The sequence below is a fragment of the Saccostrea cucullata genome, unplaced genomic scaffold (assembly GCF_032062105.1).
Source record: "Saccostrea cucullata isolate Sc308-1 unplaced genomic scaffold, CSIRO_AGI_Scuc_v1 ctg521, whole genome shotgun sequence".
Lineage (NCBI taxonomy): Eukaryota > Metazoa > Mollusca > Bivalvia > Ostreida > Ostreidae > Saccostrea > Saccostrea cuccullata.
This window is the reverse complement of record NW_026920616.1, coordinates 88,785-113,024: the sequence shown is the minus strand read 5'-3', so window position 1 is coordinate 113,024 and position 24,240 is coordinate 88,785. Positions and strand designations below refer to the sequence as shown.

Genomic DNA, 24,240 nt, shown 5'->3' with positions numbered 1-24,240 from the left:
TGTAGTTAGTTTGTTTACCAGGTACTGTAGATTCCTAATTATATGCGAGAAATTAATTTCCGCGTAATTTCGCGAGAAGCATCACTCGCGAAAAAATATTACTCGCTTTTATTTTTATGGTGCTAAAGTCTATGTAAATTCTGTTGATCAACCGTCCATTCGCGAATTATACGTTAAAGATCCAGTTCGCGATAAAAAGTACTCGCGAAAAATAAGGAATTTACAGTAATACCCATGCAGGGGCAGAGAAGAAGATTTTTAAAGAATTAATTCATTTTCACTATATAATTTATATAGTTCCACCCTCATATCAGAACCCCTTCCCCTGGGGCCATGAAATTCACAATTCAGGAAGAGGCATTCTTGCTCATCATTACTCTTCTACTGAGTTAGTTTATTTAATACCCAAGGCCAGAGAAGAAGATTTTCAAAGGTTTAATGCATTTTCACTGTATAATTTATATAGCCCCTTCCTAACACCAGAAGCCCTGACCCACGGGCCATGAAATTTACAATTTGGAAGAGAAACCCTTCCTGATCATAACTATACATTAAGTTTTTTTGTTTAATATCCAGGAGCATAGAAGAATATTTTCAAAGAAATAATGCAGTTTCACTACATAATTTTTATAGCCCATCCTAGCACTAGAACCCCTGACCCTGGGGCCATGAATTTCACATTTCGGGTAGAGGTCTCAATGCTTATTACAACCATGCCAACAGTTTGACTGCTTGATGTCAAGGAGTAAAGAAGATTTCTAAAGAATACATTAATTTTATTTGTTTTGTCCCCATCCCTCAGGCTCCAGGGGGACAGGGACTATGAAATTCACAATTTGTGTTCCCTTTTACCCATAAATGCTATACGCCAAAACTGGTTGAGAAGCTGAAAATGTTCAAATGTTTAATGTATTTTGCATGATGAAGGACGAAAACAGATAGCAATATGTCACCTAAGCGGCTTAAAGCCTGGCCTTAACAGTTACCAGAAAAGAAAAAAATGATATCTTCAAGTCTTTTAAAATATTTTTTTTTAAGAAAGTTGGCATTGTATAAATATATCTGGAATTATCTGTTTATAGTCTGTTGAAAACTTGCTGTCTGATGAGGACTGTGCCACATACTGGATCAAGAGCAGTTCATGTAAGTTTTTAAAGTTGATCAGAAAAGCTCACTTGATCTTTTTTCTCAGGTGAACTTATACAAAATACTATCAATTCCACACAAACTACATTTGCTTTTTTAGTAATAAATAGATGTGTCCCTTCCTTCCTGATTGACGTTCTGGAGAAAGGTGCAAATTTGGCTGATGAAATTTCCAATTCAAATGCCAATGCTACAGATGCAAATGGACAACCATATGACAGTGCTGTCATGGAGGCTGGGCTGAGGTATGTTTCTTCATATGTCATCATAGCTTTCCAACTTAAAATTATATTCACAGTACAGTATTTATTTTAGTGAATTCACTGATAAGTTATGGATCTGACTTTTTCTTACACAGTGTGTACGGAGTATTTCTTAAAGCCAAAGAATATGGAGAAAAGATCATAGAAGATGTGATCACAGCATGGTGGATGATACTCATGTAAGAAAGTTAGCTTCAGAACTGTAGCTCTCCAAAAATATTAGACAGTCCAGAGAGCTACAGTGCCACCCACTGAAAAAAAAGTGTATACCTATTGCACACAAAAAAGTGTGCTGGGCCTCAATTTATTTCTCTCTGTTTTTTTTTTTTTTTTTCAAACTGCCACCTTAAAAAATTACAAACCATGTGTTCCTAACAGATTCTCTAACTTTTTCATACAAGAAAATATTTTTTATAACCTTTTCTTAATAGCCCTCCTAGGCCTTAAATTGAGACCATGCATCTAAGATTTCACCCATTAATACTCCCATTTTGGGTGGCAAGATAATTCTTTCCAACATGCTTTGTGCAGATGCATGTCAACAGTGAACTACAAGAATAGTTGATAGGGGTCTAAAGAATGTTTTTGAAATGAAGATTTTGTGCAGTTGAGGTAATAATTTGGAGTAATTAATTCAGAATCGAGTGCATTTTTTTTGTGCAATAAATATACAGATTTTTCAGTAGGTTGCTCTGTAGCTCTCTGATCATCCATCTCAATTTTTTCAGACCAGCAAGCTACAGATCTGCAGCTAGTAAGAGTTATCCCTTCTTAGTTTCATCCTTTAAAAGCAGAACTGATTGATTAATAACATTGTTGTTTCAACAACAGAGGAACATCCAAAATATTGAATACTGAATATCTAGAACATGGTTGGAATAGCTGTTAGAAAACTTGTTTGAACATTAGTGTTAAATGGTTGGCAGTTAAAATTCAGAAAAAAGAAATTCTAGCAGTAAGCTGTTCTCTGTTTTCATGTCAGTGCAGACAACATGTACAAATGTATTGTGAATAGTTACATTTCCAAATAATTTTCCAAAAAATTCTTTGCAAATAGGAAGACTGTTAATTTTTTCCCGAACTACCATGGATAAGCATGAATATCTCCATTGTTACGTCATAATACCGCACTTGATGTCAAAATTACTGTGCCTGTTTTGCTTTACAAATGACAATTGAATGGAGTAAATTTGTGGCAACTCATCAGAAAAATAATGTAAATACTAGGAGACTTATTGTTCACAGAACAATAAGAGGTCTTTCCAGCTTTTTAAGTGTTTACGTGTCATTTGTGTTGAAAAAAAGAAGAAAAATGCAAAAAAAAAAGTGCTCTCAGCAGGATTCGAACTTGGGACCCTCAGATCTACGCTACAGAAACACGTGTATCTATTTGTTTGTGATGGAATGTAGTGAAGAATAATGAATAGTTCTGAGAAACATGATTGTTGTATAATGAAAATACCGATTTCCTGTAAAAACAATTCATATGAGTTTGTTTATACTTTGAATAAATTGAGTTAATCACACAGAGCTTATGATACATTCAAACTTCCGTGTCGGCACTGTGTTTACAATTTATGAAAATATAGGCGCGTTTGTTTTGACAGATATGGTGAACTCATCGGTAAGATTAAATAATCATCTCTATTTGGATTGAATTAATAGTAATCAGCATAAATTTAACTTGAAACATGCATTTCATGACGAAAACTGTGTCACCGAGAGTATGGAAATTTATTTGATAGGAAAATTCGCTATTTTCCAGATTCATTCCATTAATATTAAATCTAAATAAAATTGAAATAAATTTGAGTTAGGGTCAAGATCAAAGGTCAAGGTCAAAGGTCAAGGTCATTTTAACATCCCCCCAAAACGAATATAAGCAATTTCGATACTTTTCCAATAACCTTGACCTTTGACCTTGACCTTATCCTCAAGGTCAAAGGTCCACAGATCTCATGCATTGTCCACATGTCTTTACGACTTGTCGTTAAGAAGTTTTCAGTTCTTCGTAAACATGAGAAACTGTCAATAACTGCTTAAAATGGTTTACGAATTCTTTTGCACGTATAGAATGAAAAGTGTACTAAATTAGTCGCAGACATTGTTGAAGGTTTTGTACCTCTACGGTTTACGGTTTCGGAGGAGGAGCAATAACAAGGGTTTACGCTGAAAGGGGAACTAACTTTTAGAGGGGTCAATCTTAGGGGACAAGATTGAAATCTTTAAAATGGTTTTAAGAGTACATATTAAAGGTGCAAAGATGTTTAGAATTTGGTGAAGAACAACAGAGCTATAAAAAATGCTTAATTTTACATATTTTGAATGACCTTGACCTAAACTTTAAGGTCAAACTTCAATGAATCTTTTGCAGTTGGTCCAATGTCTCTACAACTTGTCGTTTAAGAAAATATCTTGATATTCGTAAACATCGCAAACATTCAGGGGCAATAATTCATTATAGGAGTTTACGAATCCTTTCGCAATCTTTGACTGAAGAGTCTACTAAATCAGTCGTAGACATTAAAAAAGGTTTGGAATCTCTGCGGTTTACAGTTTCGGAGGAGTAGCAATAACAATCTTTTATTGCGAAAGGGGTCGTAACTCCGAAAGTTGTCAAAGTTCATATACGCAGGGTCAACTGCAAAAATCATTTACGAAGTACATTCTTGTGGTCTATAAATCTTTTCGATAAATCTTGAAACTCAAAAACACGTAACGTGGCGGAAAAATAATAATAATAAACAGAACAATTTCAATAGGTCTTTCCAGAGAAAGCTGGAAAGACCTAATAAGAAATGAATTTATTTTTTGAAGATTCATGAGGTACATGAACTACAATGCTTCATGCCAGCATATTATCATGATGCCCTAATGCGCTACATGAAATATGCTGGCGTGAAGCGTCGTAATTCATAACCTCATGAATCTTCAAAAAATAAATTCATTCCTTAAATATCTTTAAGAAATTGTGGCATAAATAGTAATATGGTTCCTTACTTGTGGTATTTTAGAGGCCTGCTCCTGGCTATGATCTTCGCCCTCCTCTGGATTATTGTCATGAGGTGGATAGCTGGATTCATGGTCTGGTTCACAATATTCGCTTTCATTGGCTTGTTTGGCTTCTGTGAGTAATTTAGCATCTAATTATTCTAAAAAAGAGAAGTTCAACATGAAATTATTATGTTTAGGATTTATTTTATTAAAAGAATCTATATCATTCTCCATGGAAATCTGTCATCTCGGTGTTATTATGTTCAAATTACAGCTGCTGGGTATACATTGTACCAGTACTATGAACTAAAGGACTCGGATCAAGAATTCCACATACAGTTCTCTGTCATCCAGATGACTATGTCCAAACCTAAGCTTTTCTTGGCTTTTGGTATGTGTTCTTCAAAAGAGATAACTTAAATCTCTACATAAAAAGATATTGGGTGAACAAGGCGAGCAATAAGAATTTCACTCTACATACTTCTTATTTCACAAATTGAATTTTTATATATCTTAAGCTATAGGCATTCAGTGAGCTTTGTTCAATGTTCACCCATCTTCTTTTGTGAAAAACAGTTGCAATTTTAATGCACACCTTTGCAAACTGATTTTGGCAATGTTTCAGTGAATAAAATAATCATTGCAATAGAACCCACATTTCTTAAACTATAATTATTCTATAGCTGGATAAATATATTTTGGATTATTTTGGTCTCCACTAAGAACAAATTTATTGTTTTTATTCTGTTTATAGGTATAATATCTGGAGTAATCCTCCTAATTTTACTCCTAATCCTGCTAATCCTGTGCTCAAGGATCAGGATTGCCATCTCTCTGATCAAGGAAGGCAGCAAGTAAGTGGCATTGGCTTCAACTGAGCTGCAGTGCATTTAGCTGGTTTCAAACATTCTTATTTAAGAAAAAATGTTCAAATGTTACTTTAGTGATTGAGCTTATATCTGTTTTGTTTTTCAGAGCTGTGGGGACCATGATGTTTACTCTCATTTGTCCCATTTTCCCGTTTTTCCTACAGATAATAGTTGTGGGGTTCTGGCTCACCGTAGCAGTGTATCCTTTATCAACCATATACCTAAATATTTTGTCTATTGATAAATCTGACTTTTTCTAGATAGTTACTCAAATTTTTATGGACCAAGATGCACATGTATAATAGAAGAACACATCTTAGCTGTCAATTGTTGGGATGAACTATGTATTTTCGTGGTATATACGTTTTCGTAGTATTTTTTAATTTAGGAATAATTGCACAATGTGAGACTGAAATGACGTCACATTTGCTATTAGTAAAGGGGAACCCTGTGCATGTTTTATGATCAAATGTTAAAACTTTTTGCCTTTGCCAACATAAAATATAGAGAGTGAGTTCGCAAATTTGACAATTTGCATAATATACTCTTATTTGTCGTGTTTTGAACTAGAATACTAAACTTACAAACTAATAGCCAGTGATCCTGCATATCATCATCTGTTAACTATCCATACAGCTACTGGTCATGTGACAATAATTTAGAATTTCCCACTTTTGATATTTTTTCTACGGTGATCTAGTAGCGTCATTTTTTATATAATTTTCAAAGAAAATATCGGGGGTGTTAAAAAGTTATATGATAAAAAAATATTTGTGGCATTGATAATCAATTGAATTAAACATTTAATTTCTTTAAATATACATGGAATTTATATTTTAAAACATGAAACATTCAAATAAAGCTTTACAAAATTACATCTAGGCCACTCTTCAGAAAGAGAATTTTTTTTACATTATTTAGGAATATAGCTTAGGCACGCCTAGACAGATGTGGTCTTAATTAACAACAAATAAATTTCCATGTCAATTAGTATTTTTGACATTGTAAAATTTATAAGGATTTTGCCCGACTAGATTTCCATAGTTTACTTGTTTTATAAATACCATGAAAACATATGACGTCAGCAAAAAAATCAAAAGAGCAACTATGCAAGAATTCAATGACCCTCTGAACAAATAACAAATGATGTATGAGTTAAAATCATTTTAAAATAAGGAGAATTATTGTTTGTACATGTGATAAATAGCAAACATCTCAAATATTCAGTCTTGAAGCACTTTATTACAAATTAACTGTAATGCCACGATGATTCGAGGGTATATTTTTTATGCTGGGTTACAGCCCTTGTCATTATATGTGGCACTGGATCTTCGTAATTGGTACATGTATACTTTGTTCTTTAACAATTATTTAGATTTTTAGCATCCACTGGAAGGAATCAGTCATTTGAATTTAATAATAGCTCAGAATATAAATATCCAAATGGAAGCTATAATTACAACAAAATAAAGACAGCTACAGGACAGTTCTTCGGAGAAGCATGTGACAACAATGTAAGTAACAGATACATAATAAAAAAAGTTAAATAGTAGAAACATACTGTAAATTAAGTGTTACATAATATCTGTAAATCTTCAAATGTGTGTTTGCTTTTAACTTTCAGGACAGCCTCTCGGGTTCTGAGTTTTGCACCTTTCTGAAAAATCAAGAGGAAAAGTAAGTTGTTGGTCTTTTCTTATCAATTAATACTGAAGACTGCAAATGCTTTAATTTAAGAAAAGGTTGGCTTAAAATTTGAAGTTTGATTTACACTTTCCCCTTTAACATCTTTTAATTCAAAAGTAAGAATTAATATACATGTATAACATGGGAAGGCACAATAAAGACCAAAAATTAACTCTACAACATGAAGCTGTTACATTTATATTGTTTTATTATTTTTCAGTTTTGTCCTTTACTCCCAAATCTTTAACCTCTTTATGATGTTTTGGCTGGTAAATTTCGTCATCGCTCTTGGTCAAATGACCCTGGCTGGTGCCTTTGCTTCGTACTACTGGGCATTCGAGAAACCAAAAGACATTCCAGCATTTCCCATCCTCAGCTCATTATGGAGGTGTTTTAGGTATGTGCTATGAACGAAAAATATAATAAAATATATCAAACAAACAATTACCAAGTTCTGCCCAAAACAATAATATAAATCCTAATTACTACATTTTTTGCTGTTTTTCCCCACTAAATGATTATGTTAGCATAAATAGTAAGAAAAATTTTGAAAAGTATAATTTTATTTAGTACTGTATAAATTCTATAAAAAAAACTTTTATATATATATATAAAACTTTGATTCACATATTGCATTATTAATAATTATCTCTCACTGCCAGACCTACATTAAGATGTTCACAATGTTTCCTGATTGTTTAATTTTTCCTCAGGTACCACTTGGGGTCCCTGGCATTTGGCTCCCTGATTATAGCCATTGTACAGATGATCAGGGTGGCTCTGGAGTATGTGGACGCCAAACTTAAGGGGAAAGAGAACCCGGTGGCCAAATTTTTTGTCAAGTAAGTGAAGGCACATATCCATGTTGATATCATTTACATATAATAACAACATGGAGTACCAAACACTCATGTTTTAATGTTTTTATTCGGCATTTTAATTGAAAAATGCTCAAAGAATTTTTTTTAGTGAAAAGAGTGCCTTTTTCTATTTCAGATGTCTCAAATGCTGTTTTTGGTGCCTTGAAAAATTCCTGAAATTCCTTAACAAAAATGCCTACATTCTTGTAAGTAATGTAATTTTTTAGCTCACTTATACAAAATTTTAAATTATTCATATATCATATTTCAAGGTGTGTACATTTGTCTGAAACAGAACCCAACAAATTGAATCTACAGTATTAATATAAATTAGACATCATTAAGATGATGCATCCTTTCTATAACAGATTGCAGCTCATGGTAAAAACTTCTGCACTTCAGCAAAGAATGCCTTTATGCTGATCATGAGAAATATTGTCAGGTGAGTTATCTCCCTTAAAATGTCAACATATTATTATTTTGTGGCATCAGTCTTTGATTTCTTGCAATTCTTTAATTTCTTTTTTTGTGTGTTTGTAGGGTGGTGGTAATAGACAAAGTGACAGATTTCCTGTTATTCGTCAGTAAACTGGTGGTTGTTGCCTTTGCTGGTAAGTCAGCAGCTCTAGATTCATCTTGATTATAAAATATTTACTTCTTTAACTACCGTATAATCCCTATTAATCGCCCTGGGGGTTTAGAAAATTGTGAAAAGGAATCGGTTATTTTCAATTGGTATTCTCTTTATAATATTTAATATCATTTTTTAACTTTAAAAAAAATCTTGAGAAAAAAATTCCAGTAACCACTAAAATAAAGTCTAACTTTTCTTTAAGTGACCCACCCAAATTATGCTTAATGATTCATTTTCCACTGAGAAATTGGATAATAGATAAGTTTCATGTTCACTTCAATTTTGGCAGACTTTTCATACGATTCTAGATGATTTTAATCACTGTACAGGGGGCCCTTACTTCCTGACAATTAAAAAAGACCTAGGAGCGCTTATAGGGGGCAGGGGTTAATAGGGATTATACAGTATTAATCATCTGACAACAACATGAAAGTTATATTTACTGACAAGTCTTAGAATTCAAAATATCAGAAGAAAACAAAAATGGCAAACCTACATTATACAGACCCATCATTTTACCTTTCAGCGGCCACTTCCTACTTTTTCTTTGATGGCCGGATTGATTTCCTGGCTTCCTTTACTCCGTCCCTTAACTTCTACGTAGTCCCAATTGTGGTAAGTGCATCTCAGTGTTGTATGCCTAAAATAATGATACCATTAACAGCAAGATCTTATCAATTGTATCAATGCAGAATATGTATAAAACTCTGAAGTCAGATGAATTTGAAATGTTTTTAATTCTTCTCTGACCTTGATTTTTAGATTGTAACTCTTGGTTCCTATGTGATAGCCAGCTGTTTCTTCAGTGTGTACGAGATGGCTGTAGACACTCTATTTCTCTGCTTCTGTAAGTGAGCTTAGTTAAGTTGGTAAACATATATCCTCTAAATTAATTTCTCCTGTAATCCCAAAATAATAATACTGTAGATTCCTAAATATGTAGGTGTGGAATTAATTATAGTGTCATTTCGCTAGAAGCACCGCACACAAAATAAAATTACTTGCCTTTATTTTATGAAGCTGAAATCTATGCAAAACCTCTTGATCAACTGTCCATTTGCAAATGATTATTCTCATGATTTGATGTTGAAGAGGCCATTTGCGATAATAATTAGTACTTACTAAAAATAAGGAATCTACTGTAATGCATTAGTGTTCATTAACATTTTTAAGTTACCATTATGGTTTTACTAGAAATGTTTCCTTTTATTATCAAAGGTTTACATTTTCGGTAAAAATGAATAATCAAAGAATGAAACTGAAAAATTTGGAATAAATAATTTTTTATTTTTATAAATCATGACCAGACCTTACACACGTTTTTCATGTTATCTTGTAGTGGAGGACTTGGAGAGAAATGATGGTTCTCCGGACAAGCCTTACTACATGAGCAAAGACCTACGCAAAATTCTAGGAAAGAAAAACGTGATCTCACCCAGTGAGAAAAAAGAGTTCTAAATCCTGTGATACTTACCAACTGATGCACATCAGCTGGTCACTGATGCATATCAGCTGGTCTTGAAATCCAACATTCTATATGGCACAAAGAAATTCTATATTTATCTATATGTACTTGTTATTTGTTAATTGTTAATTTTTTTTTTGCAAATGTCTACATATATCAATGTAATTATATCTGGATTTTTTGGGGGAGAGAAAGAACTAGAGAAAAAGAGCATATGCATTATAAATTGTAATAAATATAGTGCATGTGATTTAAATATGATCAATTCTATTACATACATGCATAACTTTATTTTATTTTATGACCTTGATTGATTCAGAGGTGAATATTACATTTTTTTTTTCATTTTAATACTAGTGACTTTAAGTATGATGTATCAGAAGCTAAAGAAACAAATTATACATAAGCTTTAAGGTTAACAAAACATATTGTCTGTGCCATACATTAAATACATGTACAATGAAGAAAACTATCGAAGACTTAATCCTCTAGAATTGTTTAACCTTGAGTTGTGAAAGATCCACATATGTCTTGTGCTGTTGTTGTTGACAATTATTTGCTTTTGAGTCATTAACAATGCAATCTGATAAGCATAATCTTATAAATTATAAATATAGGTTGGCAGGTGTTATATAAAGGCTGGCCAGCTTTCATGATGAGATGAAAAAAATGTCAATGACATACATCTAATAACTTAATGTATTGATGATTTTGTTTTCATATCTTTGATGCAATTTACTTCAAGTTCTTATAACTTTATAAAGAGTAAGGCTTTACTACAATTTCTATTGATATAAGGCATTTGATGCTTGAGTTATTAGGAAATATGCAAAATGCATTTCAAAACTGTAGTACGTAGAGAAAATTTTTAAGGAGAAGACATTAGCTATATGTCTGTAATGGTACCTTGTGTTTTGTATAATTGTACTCTTGCCTTAATTTAAGGAATCTTGCCAATTATTTGATTTTTAAAATTTATGTAGGTATCTTTTATAATCAGAATCACTATGACTTATAAAGACACAACTTATCAGTCTATGTAAAGCCATACAATTACATTCCATTGTTTTTTCTTCTTAAAATCTCTGGAAATAATAACATCAAGAAATGATAGGTAAGTGATGCAGGTGAAAAATAGATTCTTTAAAAAAAAAAATTTTTTCTGTATAAGTTTGCATTTTGTTTTCTTACCTATGCTTTCCCAGTTCTCTCAAGAATGATATGATTCTCCCTGTTCTTTATTTCTATGTTAAACTAAGAAATGACTTTATGTTGTATATTGTCAGAATCAGTAATCTAGTATTAAATCAATGTTCAGTCCCAGTTTTGTTCTTTTCTTTAATTACTCCACTTTTATTACCAATATAAAGAAGACTTGATGTACATGAGAACCAAAAGAACATAAATTTATAGATTTTAAACTAATACTGTAAATCACTTTTTATTTGTGAGAACTTTATTTTCGTGTAAAGAAGCGAGACAGTGCATGTGTTCGTGAAAATTTCATTCTCGCATATCTTAGTATTCCTCAAGATGATATAGTACAATTCTCTGTCATCCTTGCACTTTCAGAAAAGCATGGCATTCTCTGTGCTAAGTAATAAGCATCTCTCAAATGGTGAATAGATTCTCTTTGTTTAAGAAATAAATAACATCAGGAACATTAAATTGTTGTTTACAAAGATGAGACAACTTAATTAAGCCCCACTTCTTTGCCGTACGAGATGCTGTTCATGGATATTTGCTACACTCTTTGACATTCACCCGAATTTCTATCCCATATTGTATATTTCAACAGTGAATGAAAGCTGTGTAAATTTCAGACACTTATTATGTAACATTGAGAATACCATGCCTTACTGAAAGACAAAGGATAACAGAGAATTGTACTAAACCACAATTATAAATTATAAATACCGTAACCACAATTCATTAAAATTCTGTCTCGCTTGTAAAGAGCAAATGACTATCTCGCGAAAATTGTAAGGATCTTTTAATTAATAGAAGCAATTAAAAGAATAAATCCTCATAAGTAGCTACTGCAGTTATGCTTCATCACTCAACATTAGAACTGCAAGGGAAAAAACTCAAATTATATATTCAAAGTAAATTCAAAATTCATCCAATATTCGATCTTTATTGTTTTCCATACTTTTTGTAACAATCAACAAGGAAAAGCAAATATCAGAATCTGAAAGTTTGTCTCAGAATTTTAGTCTGAATTATTTATAGTGACCAATCACAGAGTCTGATCTAGCTTCCATTTTCCAGCCTCGTTCTCATTTCTTCCTGTGCCTGATCCAGCAGTTCTATGAGTTGTTTATAGAGAGTGTGATTTCGTCCATGTGTGACAAATAAAATGTCATCAGCCTGAAAGTATGTGGAGATTTACTTGTCCTAATAATATTCTCGCATACAATATTGCAACTAGTGAGAATACAAACAATAGTTACACAAGTACCTATAAAACTATCAGAGAGCCATAGATTTTTTTATGCCGGTTTGTATTATCTTGAAATTCTGACTTGGAGTAAATGACTTTTGTCATTGTGGCACGATTCAGGCAAGTATTTTCTTATTACTGTACTATTAAATACCACAGTCAAAATTTAAGAAAATTCACAAACCTGTTGCAGGTAGATGAGAGCTTCCTTGAGGTTTTGTAAATAAAGTTGAATCTTGCCCAGCTTCAGCAGCTGAATACCGACATTAGGACTGTAGGGAGGGTAGTACTTCCTGTACGTAGAAAGATCAAATAAAACCTCTGTAATTGTTAAAAATCCCCATTTATAGGGATATGTGGCCTTCATTTGAAATATTGTTGATTTGTTAGAGCATGTTTTGTCATAAGATGGGATATGTATAGTATCTATAAGTAAATCTCCTACCATTTTTTTTTCTAGTTTACTGTGCAGTCAGAGATCAATACCACTGTACCCTTGCAAGTTTGGTTCAAGTAGGGTTAACATTTACTCCACTGGAAAATATAAGTCAGATCCAGCATTTAAGCAGGTCTGAATTGTACATCTCTATATGCATCACTCCCTCAAATTCAGCATACCATGAAAGTAAGGTATACAGAGACGTGGGAATAGACCTGCTCCAAAAAACTTTACTTACCTGGAAACCATGGTTAAGATCCAGCATCTGAAGCAAGCCTGGTAGTGTCCATCCCTAGATGCATCATCCATGCAAGTTTGGTCAAGGTAGGGCTTATAGTTACTTGGGAATGGACTTACTCCTAAAATATAACCTGGATGCTGGATGCCAGCTGGGTTACTGCATAAGCTCATCTCTATTTTTTGTTGAAGTGAGCTAAAAATTGCTCATGTGGTTATGGAGTACAGTAAAACTCATTTAGTACGAACACGGATATAGCAAATTCATGGATATAGCGTAGTTTTTCTGGGTCCCCAGCAAAATTCTTAATAAATCTTTGTAAAATTTTACCGTTATAACAAACTTGGATATAACGAATTTACGGATATAGCCAACTGATTTTGAGTCCCATTGAGGTTAAATATAATGAAATTTACATCTTTTATAACAAACTTTCAAAGATCTCAAAATTTGATAAATTGAACTGACTTTATTTTCTTTTAGCATTTGTATATAAAATTCAGTTCATAATAAAACAAGTTATCGAAGTTATGTTTCATAATATTTGCTTCCTTGACACATTTGGTAGTAATACTTGAAGGAAAACAAGCATATTGTGAATTCGCTATATATGGTTATACGAATTCGTTATACGGATATAACGAATTACGGATATAGCGAATAAAATTCACAGGTCCCCATGACTTCGCTATAACCGAGTTTTACTGTATAGGTTGAAAATGTGGAATGGTCATATTTTTTTAAATAAAATACCTGTATGCTGGTAGTGTCTTACTCCCAAAATTCACAGCTTTCTCCCACTGCTGTAAATCTAAGGAAGCATCAAAAGCTAAGTCCAGAATCTTTACCAGATTTAGATTCAGTGGGTGAAACAGGTCAGCATAACAGTTCATACACTTCTCACAAATATTTAAAACTCTCTCTGGATCTGGAACAAAAGAATTGAAATTTTCAAACTAAATACACTTAACTGAATCACGTTCATTAGACAACGAGAAATCAAGAAATCTATGTCAGATGTGAATGTTAGCATTTTTTATGTAAGCTACATTAAACATGTCATTTCTATGGAGATATATAGAATTTATTAAGCTAGAATTACTGTATGTTAACCTTTTGACTGTTTGGATGCTTTAGCCTCCTCCAGACATCTCTGGCAATCTTCCTCCAGACCCGAGGCCTTCCGAATGAATTCTTCATCACTGATGGACTGACCACAGGCAGAACAGGAAGTGATCGTGATGTCATCTGTAATCAAGATTTTATTAATAGGTTAACTAAAATTAAGTTTAAATTACATGAAACATCATTTTTAACTAAGTTTGTGCATAACATGGTAAATTTATACATTCTGTCTGTGTATAACATTATCCCTTCCGAGCGATATTTCAAGAGGATTTTGAGCTTTTGCAATGTAATTTTATGCCAAAACTCCCTAGAACCTCTCTCACCCCTCTCAAAGTGTCCCGCCCCGTTTGTTTTATCAGTATTTATTGTATTACATCTCGCTATTTTTAGCACAGGGGCATGAGGAGAGTTATTACGTATAAAACAGGTTCACGGTGGACTTTATATTCTTATTACATCTATTAGAACTGTTTAATAAAGGTTAAATTAGACACCATGCATTGTGTAAAATTTTGACAATATCGAACGTGAATATATAAATGTATGTAACTTCATTTTTAGTATGTAATTTTCCTCTGCCTCAAGCAGTTCTGTGGTCTAGTGGTTATTTCTCTCGCTTCTCATGTGAGAGGTGCTGGGATCGAATCCCGGACAAACCATTACCTTTTTTTTTTGAAATACTTTTTTTAGTAAAAGATAGCATGTGAAATGAAAAATTTATGAGGTCTGGCTTGCACAAACTCATAAAATCATAATTACAGTGTGATAAATATTCCATATAAAAAGGATCTTCTATACACATAATAAAGAATAAGCAATCAAATCTTTATATCCATATTGGCATATTTTATTTGCTTCAGTATACATTTATTTATTTAATACTTCTACAATAATGGCATAATAATTCAGTCAGGGGGATCTGACTTGATTCCCCCCCTCCCCCCGAACTGCGCGTGGTTTACTTTTTCCCTCAGCGGGGGACACAAATTCTCTGAATTAGTTTGTCTGATAATGCCCCCTCTTCAAAATTGAGACTATGTGCCTGGCATTTATTAGCAAGAAGTAACTTACCATCCAGAACTGTGACAAAACCTTCATTGCAGTCTTTCTTGGGACATTTTATTGCCTGCTTTGCTTTCTCCTGCAAAAGAAGTTCCTTAGAAGTTAATTAATAATTGCAAAAAAAATTAATTGGCTATAAACTTAGATATTCAAGTATGTATTAAAGCGTAAGCTTTATACCTGGTATGTAAAACCATGTGCTAACTGCAAAAGGCTTTATATTTTAATTCTTAAAAAAGTTGCTTCAAGGAAAAACATACATTCATCGTGTGTCATTTACTTGTGATAAAAAAAAATTATTTGAAATTCTACAGTCAAAAACAATTTAGGGAAGATTAAAGAAGAAAGAATTTGATGCTACAAAAATAAGCAAGTAAACTTTTTGTCAGAACTATGTCATACAATATACACACTAGCTGAAAGGATATTTTTTTTATTGAAAAATCCTATGCTTATAGAAATGTGAAAAATCAATGAAGTGAAGTACTATCAAGTCACAGTCCGCCTTGCTGATCATAAGCTCATGAACTTTAAAACAAGTTATAGTACAATGTACTTCCTGAACCTCACAGTCATTCATAGATATGATCAATCAAATCCAACAAAGAATTGATTTTTATAATTTTGTGTAAATATTTATGCTAGTCAAAGATATTTTTTTAAAACACAAAATTTACTATTGTCTGTGAGATATTCTAAATTGTATTGATTTGAATGAATTGTTATTCTTATTCACTAGCTATCAGTCACAGCTGTTCACAAAGACAGCTGGTCTGTCTGTATACAAAACAAAGATTATCTGTTAATCTATACTGGGTATGTAACATTCAGTATCTGAAGGGCTACCTATTTATCACAAACTTTGTAAAAGTCAGGGGGGGGGGAGGTTAAATTTTTAATGAAATTTTAACTCTAATAATATGCTGAAAAATAAGGGGAGATTTCATAATTAATTGCCAAAAATAAATACTATGAATTCCAAAAAATATTTCAAGAAGTCAAAAGTTAATACAAAATTATTGATCATTTTTTTATGACCTCTCTTACTAATATCAGTTGCCTATACATTTCATAAATTGTATTCAATTGACTAAATTACTGAAATGAACAAAGCCAAATGAGATGTAATAACAAAATATCCCAAACAATACAATAATGGTAATTTCCCACAATAACAATTTTAATCAAACTAATGCAGCAATGCATAAAGTCTACACTACAATATACAGCCCAGACCATGCAAATAAAACATCAATAAAGCCCTCCCCACCCTAAGTCTCACAATACAGGGATATTGATCCTGGGTGATTATCAAGTTTAATTAAAACCACATCTGTCTCCAACACATAGGATACTAACCTAACACACTGCCACATAAGCATGATAGAGTACAGCTACTCACTTCCTTAAGTAGCTCAGGACTTGACTAATTATAATGAATGGACATGGACTCATGAAGTGTGTTCCTTGTTTAAGGATATATTTAATGTCATGACATCTTATAGTGAGTTGATAGCTATGTGAAAAACTGTAACATACAGGAACTCCAATTTAAATCTGAAGAAGAGATCAGGATGTCTACACAAGTTTATTGTGACTTTTCAATAGTACAACTTTACATCAACAGACTTTGAAAAGTCAATTCAGATTTTCCATTGAACTTAGCAGTCTTTTGCTGAACTAGTTTTGATGAATTTGACTAAGAATGAACTGAAAAAAAAAAACTCCTTTAAAAAGTGCAAAAAGAAAAAGTGAGATAAATTTCACCATATTTCTTGAATGTGATGGAACCCTCTTTGACCTCTGAACTATTGCAGTGTGCTATCTGTCTGGGAGAGCTAGAGAATGCCCATGCTCTGCCCTGTCTCCACTCTTTCTGTGCTCTGTGCTTACAGAACCATATTTCAACCTCCCAGAAAAAAGTCTCCAAGTCTTTGAGGCTGAAGAGGTTTCCCTGTCCCACCTGCCGAGTTTGGATTAATTCCCCTGGAAGCGGGCTCTGTGATTTTCCTCGAGATTTCAGGGTGGTCAAATTGAAGGATGCCTTAAAGGAGTGGAAGGATAAAGGGAACAGAAGAGATGACTATACTTGTGGCATGTGTGATGAAGACTTCAAAGATCCTGTGGACAACTTTTGTGCAGACTGTCAAAAATATCTGTGTACTCTTTGTTTAGCAGAACACAAGACAACTTCAGTTTTATCTAATCATGTTGTATTTTCAGTATCAACCATGCTCACAGAAAAAGAAAAATCTTTATGTTCTATTCATTCAAAAGAGCCAATCAGCTATCACTGTGAAACTTGCAACATGGGAATTTGTGTCAAGTGCATTATGGGAGAGCACAAAGATCATGATGTTATGGACAATGACTACAGTTGTAATGTTAAACGCATTGAGCTGAGAAATTGTATGTCTCAACTTAGAAGTCAATTATCCCTCCTGAACGAGGTAATGTTTGATTTGGCCAATACAGAGGGTCATGTCAAAAGTCAACATGAACAGACCAAACTCCAAATTAGGAAGCACTCCCACAAGGTAATTAATTATGTCTACCATGAACAAAGCAGACTGTTGAATGAGACAGACAAAGATTATCAAGTAAAATATGACTTCCTCAGCCAAAGAAGAGAAACATGTAGAATGTACATCAACCAATTTACCAAACTACAGTCAAGACTGGAGTCTCTTTTAAGAGTTCAAGACATCAATACAATATCTGAACACTTCAAGTCTATTGTGAAAGACGTCCAGGACATTAAAATTATGGAGAAATATAGCAAACAGTTAGTGGAAATCCCAAAATGTGCACAGTTTGTGTCTAATGGTGTAGTACAGATTGGTAAAATCCTACCTGGGGAAAGAACCACCAAGTTGGACTGTAGTGACCTTCATAAAAAATACAGCCATCTTAATCAACATAGGTCCACGGAACATGAGATTCATGAAAGGAGAATGAAAAATGATGTGAAAAATCTTGTTAGCAATGGAACAGTCAATCCACTGAAATGTAAAACTGGAGCAAAGCAATGTCTTCCTACAGCCAAACTGCTCTGTCAGATTGGAGGTAATGGCTCAAAGGACTCCCTACATGGTCTTCCATATGGAATTTCCTTTTCATCAGATGGAAAGCTTACAGTTGGTGAAAATGGTCATGAGAGAATTCAAGTTTTCTCCTGGGATGGCCAATCCCTGAAGGTCATTCCCCTCCCCGGATGCTGCCCAAGGTCATTATGTTCACTAAATGATCAGGTGATTGTCTTCACTGATGAAAATGAAAAATGCCTCAAAAAAGTCAACCTTGAAACCTCTGTGGTGTCTTTCATTACTGCAAGGTACACTGAAAATACAGTTTCCTTCCCTTTTGGTGTTGCTGCCTTGTCTGATGAGAGATTCGTAATCTCTGATATGATATATGAGACGGTAAGCATTACGTCCTCTGCAGGAATAAAAGAGAAACAGCTGGGGGAAGATGATCATAGTGATGGTTATGATAACCCGTCCTACCTAGCCACAGATAGCGAAGACAACATCTTCATTGCCGATTCCGGTCACCACAAAATCAAAGTGTATGACAAACATGGAAGATTTCTCTTCCATTTTGGTGATGACGGAATCAAAGCAGGACAACTGAGGTACCCTAAAGGGATTGCTGTGGACAAAAATGGCCTGATTTTTGTAGCAGATGCTGGCAATGACAGAGTGGTTGTCTTCTCAAGGCTGGGCTTCTTCCTGACAGTCCTGGCGGATAGGAATTCTGGGATTGAACGACCTACCGGACTTGCCTACAGTCCAAGTGGACTACTTGCAGTTTCCATGCCAGACAGACATGAAGTATTTGTTTATCAGCTTGAAGATTCAACTTCTAATCAATGTTGATCAGCATTACAACTTTTACTAATTTCATTTTATTATTTTGGTGTTGGCACTTTTTATAACCATTTCCTTTCAAGCTCAAAATATGACAGCAGAACTGTAGAATTTTTACATATAAAGCAACTTATTAAAAAAAAAAAGATTTTCATTAGAAAAGTTTTCATTGCACACTTGTGTTGATATGCATGATAACAAGACATAAATAAATTCAACTTAAAAGAAACAGTACCTTCTATTGAATTTTTCCACCATGTATATCACACAACAATTGCCAAGTCTTCAAAATCTCTTCAAGATCTCTCAATCTGATATTGATCTCCCATAAATCTCAGTAAGCTCAACTTTTTTTGTGATTTCCCAATTATTTCTATATCATCTCTACCCTAATTTGTTTAAAACATTTTGTGTTCTTTGGAGGACCATACCGGACTTAAAGAGATTGTTTGGGGATATATCTGTGCTCTTCAAATAACTTATGGGTGCTTTTTAAGAAACTGCTTATCCTTACAATTATTGAGATACTGATTTGCATAGAGAAAAATGCTGTTGATGGTTAAGGCCTCTGGGAGATGACCAAGGGACTAAGAAGAGATTACCAGAGGCCTGTTCAAAAGAGCAAGTGCTCTCAAACATTTCTATTGAAAGTATAGTGTGTAAGGAATATTGGTGAGTGATTGCAAATGTTTGCTCTGTTGAACAGGCTTCTGGTATGCCAGTTGTGCATTGCCTAGAAATCTCATAATGGCTACCACCTCTGATATAGGGGTTTTTAAAGTATACATAATGCTATCATAACACTGAGTGTGAAATTTACCATAGTGCATCAGATTCAATCTCTGAACAGCAACATTTAAAATGTATAGATTTACAAAGGCTTTTCTTACCATCTCTAGATCTTGACACCAGGAACAAACACAGTCAAAATAGTACTGCTCCCTTAAATTCTTCTTTCTCTCAGTTGTGGTGTCAAGTTGATCAATATAACTGATGAATACCTATACGGCAAAACAATTCAATGTAGATGAATTACCATAAAGCAAACAGTTACAGGGAGATGAATTACCTTACAAGTGATGGGAGATTTAAATAAAAATTCCATTAAAACAAGAATATTGTGTATCTGAAAGAAATTAAACATTTAATGTGAGATTTTCCAAGGCAAAAATTCATTTAAATAGCATTGAATATTGTGTATCTTTGAAATGAAATTAAACATTTATTGGTATAGAAATTTGAGCAATTTAGCAATATAACGAATTACGGATATAGCAAACTACTTTCAGAGGTCCCGGCGACTTAGTTATAACCGAGTTTTACTGTAATTTGTAAACTGATCTAAGCTTACATTGGAGGGTGAAGGATTAGGTATAGGTTCTACAGCCCTCAGGTGTAGACATTTCCCCTGGAATGTAGTGACTGCATTGGGCTTACATCTGTGATCCAGCAGAGAGGGTCTGAAATACCGGTAGATTTTTTACAGATTTAAATTAATCTTTTTTATAGCAAATTTTAAATGAGTGATATTTCAAAAAGCAATATTGCTTCATCTTTGCAACTTATTCAAATGTTAAACATCAAAAGCTTACATCCCATGGAGATACGCAAAAAAAATTTCAGATAACCAAGGATTGAGATATTGAGATTATAATATGTGATGAAAGAGTGGTTGGAACTTCCAACTATTCATGGTATACTGTATTGGAGATGTAGTTGGAGATACAGAAATTTAAATGTACATGCATCATCATTATTTTAATTTTCTCTTTTTCTTTTCACTCTAGATTGAAATAACATTGAATCATTAAATTATGTTCAGTGTCAAAAAAAAAACTTTATGATAGTGGGGATATATAAGTTGAATGTTGGGTCTTTTATCATTAAAACAATGATAAAGTTTTATGTACTTGATAGGAAAGACAGGCTAGTAACAGCTTACTAAAAATAGGTCAAATTGACAGCTCTACTATTTAGACATTAGAGACTTTACTAAAAATAGAAATCAGTAACAATGGGCTGCATATAAAAGCAGAAATAGTAAAACTATTGGTGGTCATCTAAAAATCGAAATAAATAAAACTATTGGTTGTCATCTAAAAATAGAAATCAGTAACATTAGTGGTTGTCATATAAAAGCAGAAATCAGTAAAACTATTGGTCGTAATTAAATTAATAACATTTCTGCAAACACCTATGACATCAAAGGAGGATGGAAATACCTTAAATGAACATTTAAAGATATCTATTAACATAAGTGATATAATGTTATTTGCATTTTCCCCACCTTTCCAAAGATATGCATGAGATCTTGAGAGGAGGGGAGGTCCAGAATCCCAGCTGTGACTTTCTGTAATGTAAACAAATGTTGGGAGAGCTGCTCACACCGTTTACCATCCCTCTTGATTTCCTTTTCATCTACAAGTCAGAGCAAAACAACGCTGAATACATATGTTTATTTACATGTACTTTGAAATCATTACTTTTTGGGGGGTTGGGAATAGTTCTTGTTGTTTTACGGTGTAAAAATACCTGCAAATTCATGCTCCTTCCCCCTGAAATGTAAAACTTCTTAATTTCATATGCATATCTACTCAATACCTCTTTAATCATGTAATAAAATTCCCAAATAAAGTATCAAGGCCAAAGTATTAGAAGCCCATGATTCCTTTTTAAATTGATAAAAGTAACTTACGTGACATAAGGTCGTTGAATGACCTATTCAATGTGAGAGGACCTTTAGCCTCTTGTGAAAGACACCAGTCCTAGAAAATAATGGAGATCTGTGTATGCAATTATTCTCTAGAGAAGATGAGTCTCAGCACAGACATAACTTAATTATATAAATTCCTCAAGAAAAATCTTTTTTAAAAAAAATAAACAAATCTGTTTTCTCTTGAAATAAAAAATATTAGGACTATAGAAAAAAAACATTTTTTTCAAATTTGACTTTTATCCTGAATATTTTAACAATTTATATATCTGCATTATCTCTTTAAGTCAAGAAAACCCTGGCAGTAGATGACAATCCCTTACAGAGAATCTGATGACCAGCCTCAGTAACAGTCGTATACTGTCTGTGGGGATCTTTGACTGTAGTCTCTTTAGACACCGACACTCCTTTTTGTGGACATTCCAGTCAGACCTCTACAATTGATCACAGAAGGATAAATAATTTTTCATCCATTCAAATGATTATTATTGTGCAAAAATGTGTTGTTCATTTCAGTTGAGGTGAAGATTTTACAGATTTTAAAGTACTTTCAATACATAATGCATGATCAAATTTGCCCCACACTGTGAGGCCTGAGCCCAAGACAAATGGGACATAAAAATATAATCTCAATTGAACAAATGCACTATTATCATGCAGCTCTGCTATAAATTCTGCAATGAAGTAAAGATGAAGATTTTTTGAGAAATAGAAATATTTTAAAACTATAAACACTAGCTTAGCCCTATCCCAGAGCTTTAATCCATGTAACATTGAGATAATTCCTACATACATATGTCAACTTAAATTACATACCTGACATTTAATGCTACAGTATTTCAATGTGCTACAGGCACTGCATCTTTTCAAGGTCTCTGCTCTGAAAAAGAGTAAGAGGTGCAAGGACCTTTATAAGTATCTTCAGGTTCTCAAGGTATGACAAACTCAGTATGATGGTGCATTGCATGAAGTTGTTTCCTTAGAGTAAAAATTTACAAGATAGAAACTCTAGGTGAGGTTTAAGTCACAGTGAAGGTCAAAGTAAAAATGATGCAGTTGAATAGCTCTTACCAATATATAAATTATTAGTTATGAACGTAATATAAACTACAAAATATAAGCTAAATGCAAAGTGTAATGGATGAATGGACAGAAAGATGCAAGACTGACATGACAAACACTATAAAACCTGTATATGGAAGGAGAGAAGGGCTTTTTGACCTTGCTTTACATGTTAATAAAAAAACAACTAAATGATTCTCTCTGATAAGCACATTGTTGTTACAAACGGAAGCAGTACTGCCAAATTTTATTCAATGTTCCATGTAAGTTGCATCCTTTCTTGAGAAACACCAATTGGACATGTGCTTTCATTATCAAGTTGTCAGTTATACAATACAACATAAACCAAAAGTAAGCATTTGACATAAAAGTGTACCAGGGTCTCCTTCACCTAAAATTTTGAGTGTAATGTGTTTGTCAAAAGATCAATAAAAACAATAAAGTTTCAATGTTTAATTTTTTTTCATTTATGTAATAGTTTTCAAGTTGGCCAGCAGAATATCAAATGACACAGGGTTTTAAACTACCGGTAACCTGTAATCCTTGATTGCCATGTGGGCTACTAAACCTTGCAATTCTAGGGCCCACATCAAAATTTATTCACCCACAAATTATCACACCTTCTATTGAATAAATCGATGCCACATTGTGTCCGTCACAATCACTCAGACGCTTTATGTATAAGTACTTCTCACTGGTAAATATAAAGCATTTATATTTTTCATGAGAAAAAAATGGAACATTAGGACAAAATTGAAAAACAAATATTTATTAAAAGTAAATTTTCATAAAAGTGTACCATGTGGGCTATTTTAAAATGTGTAATTTTAAAAGTAGAAAAACACAAGTTTTGAATATTCATCGCAAGATGTTTCGAGTGGAGGACTGTTAATCTCAAACCCCGTGACAGGGGTCCAATGGCAAAATGTTGAATCAAGACCCCTGACGTTGTAACAGTGAAGATGCAATACATACAGGTGTTCACTGCTGTTGATATCTTAAACTTTCCCTGTGTTCAGAGTCTATGTGGGGATTCATAATATCTGATAGTGTTAATAATTTCTTTGATAAATCATCTGCAGATACACGAACACAATGTGCACAGTGGAGAAGTCCATCAACTTAAATGACCAAATAAATTAAAGTTCTGATACGACACGTATCACAGTTGCAGCAGTAAACCATACACTACTATAAATTACCTTTCCAAGCAACTTTCACAACGAAATTCATGTTCCTTGTTTGCTAAAACATGCACAAAAGGTTCTGAAACACAGAGAAGTTCACCTACTTCTACCATGTTATTCAAACTGGAAAAGCTGATTGCTGACTAAAATTAAAACCGAGGAATGCGAAATTACGAATTCCG

At 33.3% G+C, this 24,240-nt stretch overlaps 3 protein-coding genes across 7 annotated transcripts in view; 2 read left to right on the top strand and 1 right to left on the bottom strand.

Annotated features, from left to right (window-relative positions):
• The window catches only part of LOC134254338 (choline transporter-like protein 2), a 32,829-nt gene extending 21,589 nt beyond the window's left edge, over nucleotides 1-11,240 (top strand). For all 5 annotated transcript variants that reach the window (XM_062736879.1, XM_062736893.1, XM_062736871.1 and 2 more), the window contains exons 7-23: nucleotides 1,083-1,143; nucleotides 1,247-1,391; nucleotides 1,505-1,588; nucleotides 4,424-4,536; nucleotides 4,678-4,794; nucleotides 5,158-5,257; nucleotides 5,379-5,471; nucleotides 6,648-6,786; nucleotides 6,897-6,949; nucleotides 7,179-7,355; nucleotides 7,672-7,800; nucleotides 7,955-8,024; nucleotides 8,187-8,260; nucleotides 8,359-8,429; nucleotides 8,979-9,067; nucleotides 9,215-9,299; nucleotides 9,792-11,240. In XM_062736879.1, the coding sequence (XP_062592863.1) occupies nucleotides 1,083-1,143; nucleotides 1,247-1,391; nucleotides 1,505-1,588; nucleotides 4,424-4,536; nucleotides 4,678-4,794; nucleotides 5,158-5,257; nucleotides 5,379-5,471; nucleotides 6,648-6,786; nucleotides 6,897-6,949; nucleotides 7,179-7,355; nucleotides 7,672-7,800; nucleotides 7,955-8,024; nucleotides 8,187-8,260; nucleotides 8,359-8,429; nucleotides 8,979-9,067; nucleotides 9,215-9,299; nucleotides 9,792-9,910 (1,719 nt within the window). In that variant the 3' untranslated portion in view covers nucleotides 9,911-11,240. The remainder of the gene's footprint in view (nucleotides 1-1,082; nucleotides 1,144-1,246; nucleotides 1,392-1,504; nucleotides 1,589-4,423; nucleotides 4,537-4,677; nucleotides 4,795-5,157; nucleotides 5,258-5,378; nucleotides 5,472-6,647; nucleotides 6,787-6,896; nucleotides 6,950-7,178; nucleotides 7,356-7,671; nucleotides 7,801-7,954; nucleotides 8,025-8,186; nucleotides 8,261-8,358; nucleotides 8,430-8,978; nucleotides 9,068-9,214; nucleotides 9,300-9,791) is intronic.
• Nucleotides 11,241-12,138: 898 nt separating this feature from the next.
• Nucleotides 12,139-24,196, bottom strand: LOC134254327 (histone-lysine N-methyltransferase SMYD3-like). Its single transcript, XM_062736854.1, is given in 14 exon segments — nucleotides 12,139-12,287; nucleotides 12,545-12,653; nucleotides 13,791-13,965; nucleotides 14,151-14,285; nucleotides 15,237-15,306; nucleotides 19,987-20,097; nucleotides 20,448-20,556; nucleotides 21,090-21,126; nucleotides 21,129-21,156; nucleotides 21,384-21,514; nucleotides 21,792-21,861; nucleotides 22,133-22,243; nucleotides 22,626-22,689; nucleotides 24,074-24,196. Coding segments are annotated over 14 exon segments (1,365 nt in total). The 5' UTR covers nucleotides 24,172-24,196; the 3' UTR covers nucleotides 12,139-12,170.
• Nucleotides 16,462-19,193, top strand: LOC134254317 (E3 ubiquitin-protein ligase TRIM71-like). The gene has a single exon (XM_062736843.1). It carries the CDS (start codon nucleotides 17,012-17,014, stop codon nucleotides 19,103-19,105), a length of 2,094 nt encoding a protein of 697 aa, XP_062592827.1. The 5' UTR covers nucleotides 16,462-17,011; the 3' UTR covers nucleotides 19,106-19,193.
• Nucleotides 24,197-24,240: the final 44 nt, after the last annotated feature.